The 10511-nt window shown below is 33.3% G+C and overlaps 1 protein-coding gene across 1 annotated transcript in view; it reads left to right on the top strand.

The window, feature by feature from the left end:
- The first annotated feature begins 5322 nt into the window (after window positions 1-5322).
- Window positions 5323-10511, top strand: part of LOC119635657 — an 8364-nt gene continuing 3175 nt past the window's right edge. The window contains 5 exon segments of the mRNA XM_038030574.1: window positions 5323-7237; window positions 7423-7689; window positions 9353-9429; window positions 9499-9569; window positions 9629-10511. The exon segment at window positions 9629-10511 is cut by the window's right edge and continues 2 nt beyond it. Coding sequence (XP_037886502.1) covers window positions 5372-7237; window positions 7423-7689; window positions 9353-9429; window positions 9499-9569; window positions 9629-10511 — 3164 coding nt within the window. The 5' untranslated portion in view covers window positions 5323-5371.

Below are 10511 nucleotides of genomic sequence, written 5' to 3'. Positions count from 1 at the left end.
AGAATTCCATAAGTTTTTCTACAAACTGCTTGTAAAAACAGCTGATTATAAACTGCCTGTATAGGCAATGCTTATAAAGGTAAGACCAAGCTCCTAAGATGTAAGCTTGGTGAAGTTTAATATTACTTTACTTTCGTAGAGAGGTACAACATTCCCTTTACAGCCTGGACTTGTGGACGTGATTGGCGCGCATTACCAAAAGTACTATGGTTTTTCGTATAAATATAAAAAATTTCGCAACCTAACCTTAAAATACATAAACTCTTGTAAAAATCAGAAAGTGCTTCGCTGGACTGCCAATGTCTTGATAGGGGAATAATTTAAAAAATTCTTTTAAATAATTTTAATGATCAATTCGGTCAGCCATTATTATTATTAAAAATATTTAAAAACTTTTCTCCTTTCTGATCTTTGTTAGCCGAGGCTGATCTGCAGACAGATCAAGTTCATTTGAAATTTTGTCTGATCAAATTTCCCCAAAAATGTGTGTTTGGGATATGTCATTACTCTTTTCGCAGTGTCTAACCAAAATATGGGTGCATGGACGGACCCATCAAAGTCATTGTAAGCTTATGATAAATGCCATTTTGCCTTAAAATACTCACAAAATAAAAAATAGCGCAGGCTTCATAGTCGGACAGACTGAAAGACATGAGTTATAATCTCGCTTGTTATTTATAACTCACTTTATGGAACAATTGTTGTTTATTCCTCAATACCACAAACAGTGAGTTAGCACACTCTTGCTTTTTCGGTAAAAATTCTTAATAGATTTGTGCGATTTACTCAACATGTAAACATTCAATTTTCCAAATTCGAGTGTAGTTAAAAATTAATTTATTAGTTTAAAGCATTGAAGTAGTAAGATATCAAGCACTGCTGCATTTGTACAAATGATACTTCGTCGATTGTAGTTCAGGGTAAGTGTTCGCTCTCCTTAAGAAAAAACTGGTTAATGTAGTTGCAATATGTTATACCAATCACTTACCACTTCTTACCACTAAACTAAAGTTTCTAGTTACCATTAGCCTAGAAATCAGTTAATTGATATTATTGTCATTTGATTTGACAGCTTGTTAATACAACTAATTCGTGCTGAGAACAGTGCGTTATCACCAATTCTAGCTTATAGGCTTATATGAACGTTACAAGTCCATTTAATTTATGTTTATTATCGTGAATAGATTTCTGCATTCTATTTAATATATGGATAATATAAGGTAGTCGAACAAACTATGAGAAGAATTTAAGGAAATTAATTAAATTTTTTGAAATGCATTACATTGGGTTGAGGGAAATATAATAGCGCTTTTTTTCTTACAAATTTCAAGTTCTTCACAGGATGCATGTGCTTGTGGCAGAGATGAAGTTCAACATTACATGACATAAGTGCGAGAGGATGGACGCATTGAACGTTATCGTTGAGCCGAGAGGTGTAATGTTTTCATCACTAGAAAGAAATGTTTGTAAAGAATTTCCACCTTAGACTTTGTATAACTAAACGGAAAATATTGATTATATTTTCATCTCTTTGCGGATGTATAATATTAACAAAGAGAGCTGGTAGTCCTTTAATGTGCGTTCGTACCTCGCTAATCTATATCTAATCGTCGTTATAAAAAATTTGAAAATTTCAAAATTTAGGAGAAAAGAACGCAACTTGCCATAAGTATTTTTCAACAAAATTCCACAAAACCGAAAATATTAAAATATTTTTAGCAAAAATGTTAAAGAACCGCACTGGATATCATTAAAGGAAAAGTTTGCGATTTTTTCTGCTTTTTTTTTAGCAACCACTTTGGGGAGATATCACTTGCAAATATCCGCACGATGGTAATTAGGAATGAGATGCGAGGGAAGAAGTAGTGTATGTCTATATACGTTTGCCTACGTATCTGATGATTGGGGAAACTGCAAAAGGTAGACTGTTCGCGAACAGTGTGGTCGAAGAAACAACGGTCGCCTTGATGTGTCGTACTCGGAGACTTTTAATACCAAAAACCGAACGAACAAAAATATATTTCGAAATTTTTCACCTGTTAATTGGGTATGTAGTGTTTACGTCAAAATTATAATTCTTTTATTCCAAATTTCTTTTGCGGGTATAAAAAAAGAAAAAGATTGTGGTAAAGTCTTTAAAAAAGTTTAAATTGGTACAAGAAAATGATATACGTAAGCTCTTTTTTTACACGATAGACATGTGCCTTAGAAAATCGTGCAAAAAGAAATCGTGTAAAAGCACTTACGACATACGGTTAAATTGGGACTATGTCCCACAGCTTTAAAAAGTTGTGTTAAATGAAAAAACGCTAAATATTTTCTCAAAAAATCGTGCAAAAAAGTATCACCAAAATCCACACTGCCTATTTATAAAACAAAAACAATTCATTTTTATTACAAAAAAAGAAATTAAAATTACTGTGCAATAAAAATTCATTCCACAAGTAAATCATATCAAAATTTAAAATATAAAAATTAATTTCGTGAGTATTCAACGCTACTTGATAACAAGCGTATACGTTTATTACATCTAATTTAACTGTCGGGTTTGAAGGATTTTGTTTGTTGTTAACGGCTTGTGTCGGGTTTTTTGCTGCTATAAAGTTTGCTATTAGCAGCTGCATTTTCTCTCAAGCTGCTTATATAATTTTTGATAACCAGCTACATAACACTTAAGATTACGTTAAATGCACGCTCTATGTCTAGGATTTTTTTGGGATTTGGGTGCCAGAGCAAAAAATTCGTGTGGGAAAGTTTATTTGTTCTTCTTCGTGAGCCGCGTACTTTAAAAGGTAACGTACTGTAAGGGAACACCGTGGAAAAAAAGCATAAAAATAGCATATGTTTTTACACGATGTGCAGCTTGAATGAAATCCAATTCGTTCTCTTCGGCAGCAGAATATTGCCGACATTAAGAGACGCGTTGACTTTTTCAACAGCCCAACATTATAGCGATCACTTTGTCTTCGCATTCATACGCATTGAAAAACGAAAGGTGTCAGGATTAGCAAAGAGAATTAGAATGAGAATTAGAAAAATAAATATTTTGACTTTTGTTTTTTCATAAAATACTTCGAGTATAACTAAGAGATTGGCAAACAATAAAATTTGACGAGAGGCTTAAAAACAACCAAAATTGCCTTTTTGCAAAGCTATTAGTTCTCTATGAACATATTTTATAAACAATTGAAGTTTGTGTTTATAGCCCATTAATATGATTTTTTCAATTAACAATGCATTCAATTAAACCATTAGCAAAACCCCTTCACAGACTCATAGACGACGAGCTCCCCTACTACTGCCAAGTATACAGGCAACTACTGGGTAACAAGCAACGGTAACCAAAAGAAATAACAACTATAGTGGGTCACGGTTCACCACTAAATACCCTACACCATCGTAGAGTTATTCAAAATTAAGCCTTATGCATAGTAAGTGGGCAAAAGAGGCGTCTAACGCGAAATATTTTCAACAGTGTCTGTCCTTTGGCCAAAACAAAGCTTACCAAATTTCATCAAAATATCTTCAAAAAGTACGGCTTGTAGATTAAAAATGAGAACACAAGAGGGACACACGGACAGATAAACCTAAATCGATTCAGAATCGCCGGTATAAAGAAAGATGATCTAGATGTTCCATACATCCGCACAAACTAAATACGTCCTCTAACCGCAAGTAATAGTGGGTATAAAAAAGTGAAAAGTAAAATTTATTTTGCATTTTACATCAACAACAAATTGAACTAATGAACTATTAAAGCAAGAGTTAAAACAAAAAGTGACGGACATTATTTAGAATTAGTTGACGGATGTTTGGATGCATAGAGATGCGAAAATGGAATAAAATCTAAAAAGTAATGAGCCATCCCAACATATAAGAAGAGTAAGAGTTGAATAAATGAAATGAACATATATATTCTTTTTAAGCTTTAGAAATATGAAAGAAAAATTTATACTGCATCATAAGTCTATAGGTATTTGGGATTGGATTCGTGTATGCATGTGAGCGTTTGGTTAATGAAGTTGATAAAAAAAAAAAAAAAAAAAAACTTAAAAAAATGATTCTTTTTTAAGATTTTTTGGAAATTAAAATACTTTGTAAATCAGTTTGCTTATCTATCTATATGTCTATAAATATGTGTCGCCGCGTCAACTTGTTACCTACGCAATTTTACCCACACGCTTCTCGTTTTTACCTTTTAAGTAACAACCGTGTGTTGTTTGTGTTCGTTTTATTTATTTTTGAAATTTGTCTTTTTTAATTCTCGCTCAACTCGGACCGCTTGCTCAGAAATTGTATATGTGGCGGCGCTAATAGCTAACATCTCTCCTAGTTATTACAGAGAGTACACATGTAGAGAATAATTTAATGCTTTTTTTTATTTTTTAAGCTTAACTACGAACGTACGTGTATGCGTGTACCGATGTATTTGATATTGTCAGTTTTGATTGTGCAAAAAAAAAAAAAAAAAATTACAAAAAAATAATAATAATAATAATACAGAAACCCACTTGAGTTTGCTTAGTAATAAATGAACAAAAAACAACAAATTGAAAAAAAAAAAACAATCAACAGCAGCCGCCGCAGCCAGGTTGAAATCGGTTTCAGTTCCAATAAATGATCAGTTCGCGTTTAGTGCTGAAGCACAACGGTTGCATTTTCGAAAACTAGATTAAAAAAAACAGAAATACATATAAATATTATAAATAAAACACTTTTAAAAAATTATTCTCCTAATTAAGAAAAAAAAAAATCAAAAACAAAATTTGGAGAGAAAATAAGAAAAAGCAAAACAAGTATTAGTAGTAGTAGTGCTAGCGGAGAGAAAAAAATCTTTATCTTTCAAATAATTCAGTTACGGTGCTTATATGTTTAGTTATATGTTATTGTTGTTGTTATTGTGTTCAATTTTCACCAACTTTTATGAAAGAAAGAAAAAAGTTCATTAGAGTACCTACCGCCACTGTCGCCGTCTTGTGTGTTGACTTATCGTAGGTTCTTTCAATGCTAAAGTTAAAGTGCGAGTGAATAATATTTAAAAATAAATATTTCGGCATTGAATTTTTTTTTTTTTTTCCTTCCTTCCTTCGTGACAAACTAATCAATATATGTACGGTTGCGTGTGTGTATGTGTATATATATATATATGTGCGTATATATAAAGGAAATTATTATTAAGAAAAGAATTTCGATAAAGTTTAGTAATCATTTTGTAGAACAACACACATTAAACAATAAATTTATAAGAAATTATTCAAAGTAAGAGCAAAGTAAAAATTTATACCCAAAAAAAAAATAAATAAATAAATAAATAACGAACGAAACGAATCTTTTTTTTTCAAAATTTAAACTTAATATAATTCTTAAGAAAATGGTATCAAAAAATATGAAAACTAAACAGCAAAACGGTAAAGCGGGTTCAGAAATTGCCCCATCGGAATTGCTTATGGATATACAAAGTCAGATACCTGGCAGTTCTAACTCTGCATCGGCATCAACTGTCAGTCAAATGTATCATAAAAGTTCATCATCGAAGCAATCATCTTCCTCATCGAAAATGATTATAAGTGAAAGGCAATCTAGTGATAAATCCTCCTCCTCGTCGGCATTCTCTGCAAAAACCTCTCAACAACAGCAAAAACATTTAATTGATGATGATGATTTTTCTCAGGGTCGTATTATATCGTCGTTGGACTTATTAGAAAGTGATGACAAGGAACCAGTATTTTCAGTACCCATCGATGTAGTGGATATCGCAACTAGTTCCAGTACGGGGAGTATGCAAAAAATGTTCTCTTCTTCAATGACCAAGTCTTCTCAAATGAGTTCTCAGTCATCGTCCAAAGCTATGCATACTACATCATTGACTAGTGGTAATGTCAGAAATGAGTACACGGATATGGAGTTTCAATCTTTAGCAGATCCACAAAATGTCTTTGATCAGGATATCGCTATTAAGTCATCTCAATCGAGCTCACAGTCTACATCTAAAACTACGGCTATGTCGTCAACTAGTACTAATGTTAAAAATATAGATTCACATAGGGAGTTTCAAATTGCAGAACATCAGCTGAGGGGAACAGATAAAGATATTACTAAAATTCTTAAACCAATGACAAAAAACGATTTACAGCAAAAAATGTCTAAAGAACATTTTGAAAAGTCTTCAAAATTGTCTCAGGAATCGTCATCTATAGTTACTCAGGATAATTCGTTAATGAAAACCGAATACCAATTGTCTGAGAAATCATCGAAAGCCGCTAATAAAATGACATCATCGTCGTCAATGTTGTCAAGCCAGTTTATTGCCGCAGAATCCATGAACGGTAGTAGTAGCACGAGCAGCAGCACCAGCACCAATAAAAATATTACTCACAAGCAAACTAGCAACACCAACACTAAAATGCAACAGCATGCCTCTTCACACATAACCGGTACTAATGTAGACGATCATTATGATATTGTTGTTGAAACACTTCCCTCCGACACAGTAGAAATATTAATGCCACTTGATAACAACTTTACGTCATCGATGACGTCGTCAAATGTGCTGCAAACAAAGTCTTCCAGTATTAAAGAGAAAAAACATGATACCATCATCGATCATCGTAACGCTTCGAATACGTCATTGACGACCACTGAAATGAATATAAACAAGAACAACAATGACAATAACACCAACATCAGCAACAAATCTAATAATTTGATTGCCTTGCATGATAACAGCAAAGTCCAAACTAAATCAACGCGTAAAGACATAACCGAACAAGAGAAAATAACTGAAGAGAAAACAATTAAAAAATCTCAAGATATTTCGAAAAAGGAAATTTACGATGTGAAAACAAAAACCTGGAGTGAGTATAGTGATGGTGAAGTTGTTAATAAAAAGCATCCAAGCTTTGAACGCATCGTTAGTCGAGACTCTGACGGTACCTATAAGATAACCTATAAGAAAAAAATCTACGATTCTCGTAACAATAAATGGCGCATTGTTGAAGAGAAAACTGTTGACAGTGCTTACGACACGGGCTATCCGCAAATAGTTGATGATGTCATTAATACGACAACAACCACATATACCACCAAAGTTTACGACTCGAAGTTAGGCAAATGGAAAGTTGTCGATGAGAAATCTTATGTCGATACAAAAGCTCAGGTGCCCCAAGACATAGTACGCGAAATTGAAAAAGACAATACTGATGTTGCCAACATTACAACAACAACTGAAATTACAAAGGTAATGTAAAGAGAACGAAACGAAGAGATTTTGAGTGAGGCAACGTGAGGGGATGAATGAATTTTAAATTTATTTAAAATCATTTCAAGTTTTTTAAGAGAGTTTTGCGCGTCTTACTCTTAAAAATGAATTTTGAAAGTAATGCGCTCTCATATATGGCATTTTTCTTTTCGCTTTCATTGTAGATCTATGATGCAAGTATTAATGATTGGCGTGTTTTGGATGAGAAAACACGTACCGATGTCATTGAAAAGATTGTTGAAACGCCGAAGAAAACCGTTTACATCGATGAGTTTGTGGAAATTGAAAAGAATTCGAAATTTTTAGAAGATAGTGAAAATATCGAATACAATCTAAATAAATCGTTGAAAAATAAAAATATTACCGAAAACATTTACGAGGAAATAGATGAGCGTTATATTGATTCGCGGAAGCGAACCGATTCAAGAACCGTAAGTTATGCTTATTAAAATGATGAGTAAACAATTTCTTAATGCTTTTTATTACCTGACATATGTGCCACGATTTTTTTTTTTTTTTGCACTTGCACAGCACAGCATGGATGTTTTTGCAACATAGAATTGAGATTAAGCCCTTATCGGTGCGGATTGCTTCAATGAATAAGGAATTCAGAATTAAGCCAACTTTCTTTTTTGTGTTTACCTTATACGTACTATTATTTTAGCAGATATTTTGATGAAATTTTGTACACTTACCCACCATAGAGCTTTTCTTTATTTATCTCTTGTTCATCCTCCTCATTCTTTCCTTCTCCTTCGTTCTTTCTCTGAAGTCTGTCCGGCACGCAATTTTTGAGACATTTTGAGATGAAATTTGGCATATTTTGGTTCAAAGACAAACCCTATTGAAAATGTTTTATTTCGAAAGGGAAGAAAATCGCTAAGTAAGGAATATTTCTAATTTTTAATATTTGCAGACAAATGTGGATGAAGTATAATATTTTCTAAGATTTATTGAACGCTTGAAGTTAACATGGAATGAGAACATTTTCTAAACATCTTTCCCTATTACCGTTAGGATGAAAAATAAGCCCTTGCCGCCTAACAAGATTTAATTTTTGTATTACTGGAGAATAATGAGCCGAAATATAATTTCCTGTGCGAAATTTTGAGTGAATCGTCCTATTTTTCGGTACATTTAGGGTCCCTATAAAAAGTAAGCTTTCGATCGTACGTCCGTTGTTTTGGCACAACCATAATGATGTAGGTTAAAGAATTGACGATCTTGTTTAACCATCAGCTTTTAATTCTGTATATTTGAGCAATTAGATTAATTTTTGTTTTTTTAATTATATCTTCCTCTTTGGCACTAAAGATAAGCATTTTATTGATTCAAAGTTTCTATGGAATAGGTCAAGCGATGCGTTGCCATTCGATTCGAGTTCGTTTTTTTCAAAGTTGGAAATTTTTTAAAATTACTGTATTAAAATTCTTGGCTGGTTCATTGACAAGAAAAAACAGCCACTGTGAATACCTTCATCAAAATCCAGGCACGTTCAATTAACTTTTTATGATAACAGACGAATTAATATTGCGCTTTGAATAATTACGTCAGAAAATTCACTTAATATAACAATTACAGTGATCGACCTATTTTTAGCGTGGTGGAATGCTAAAATGACGCGAGAAGCTTTTATCATTTTGAAGGAAGCCTTAGCTCCTCTGAGAGGGCAAATTATGAAAAGCAATTATCATTTCAATATTAGGAGATCTAGATGTAATAATTTAATAGTTGTAGTGGAATCTAATAGAGCTGAGGGAAGACGATACTCTGAGCCGTGTAATATATTAAAATATCAGTTTATTAAGTAATCAGTTTCGCGATTGAATTATTTTTTTAAACAGTGAATAGAATTATTCATAAGGATTGAGTAACTTTTTATTATTCATCACTTGACGTTTTTTTTATTATTTTTATTCTTTATAATTCGAAAACGTAGCATATATTCCAGCATAAGTTCGAAAGTGCTTCATACTGAATAGCCGCAATTCCAAAGTTCTTATTTTTTGTTTGTTACCGATATAAAAAGCATTAATTGGGGGGTTTGCTCTTTCATTTCTACTTTTACTTACTAGGGTATTAATATCGTTTTAGGATGGAGTCGATAAAAGAAAAGACCTTCAAAAATTTACTCACACGGAAATGTGCATATGTGAGATATGCACTTGTGGGTAAGAGTCAATTATTTTTACGCAATTTGAAAAAGTTTTATTTATATTATAATCGCATATATGATTTAGGCGTCATCATTGCACTACCAGCGAAGCTGCTAAAAGAACTGTCAAAGAAGATATGCTTTTGGAATCCACAGGTAAGTTCTTTATACTTTTTTATCGTAGAAATCTTTTGTTAACTTGCTCAATCTGTCAGACATTGTAGATAACATTGAAACAACCAGAATACGCACCAACACTTGGTCAAAGTCAGATCTAGAAAAAGACAAATCTCTGCTATCGATGGAAAGACAGATACAAAAGACAAGGGATGAAAAGGCAATTGAAGATAAGGAATATGAAATTATAATAAGAACCAAGCCTATTCGTCCGGAAGATCACTTGAAACCCGAAGGTGACTTTTATGCGCCAGAAAAGCCAGAGCCATATACGCCGGTACAACGTCCTGTTCAGAAAAAGCCGGTTGACAACTTGAGGCCCGAAGGTGAATTTTATATTCCGGAGAGAATTCAACATATTAAAAAAAAAGATGAGTTCTACTCACGCGATGAAATGGCTACGATAGAAGAAGAAACATATCGCTTCGATACACGACAACAACTCATTAGAAGGCCAGATAATCTAAAGCCTGAAGGTGACTTTTTTGCACCAGAACGACCGAAATACGTTCCTGGAGAACGACCATCACAAATCCGTCACAATGATAATTTAAAACCGGAAGGGGAGTTTTATACTCCCGAAAAAACCGATTTTAGATCAACAGAACGTCCTTTACAGAAAAAACCAGATGATAACCTAAGACCGGAAGGTGAATTTTATACACCAGAGAGGCCAGAATTCACCCCCAGCGAAAGACCGGTACCAGTTCGATATGATGATAATCTTAAGCCTGAAGGTGATTTCTACATGCCGGAGAAACCTGGCTATAAACCTGCAGAAAGACCTACGCAGAAAAAACCTGAAGACAACCTGAAACCTGAAGGTGACTTCTACACAGCACAGAAACCTGGTTATAGACCTGCTGAACGTCCAACACAGAAGAAACCCGAAGACAATTTAAAACCCGAAGGCGACTTTTA

This window comes from Glossina fuscipes, unplaced genomic scaffold (assembly GCF_014805625.2).
Source record: "Glossina fuscipes isolate IAEA_lab_2018 unplaced genomic scaffold, Yale_Gfus_2 27, whole genome shotgun sequence".
In the NCBI taxonomy this organism is placed as follows: Eukaryota; Metazoa; Arthropoda; class Insecta; order Diptera; family Glossinidae; genus Glossina; species Glossina fuscipes.
This window is presented reverse-complemented; position numbering and strand designations above follow the sequence as displayed.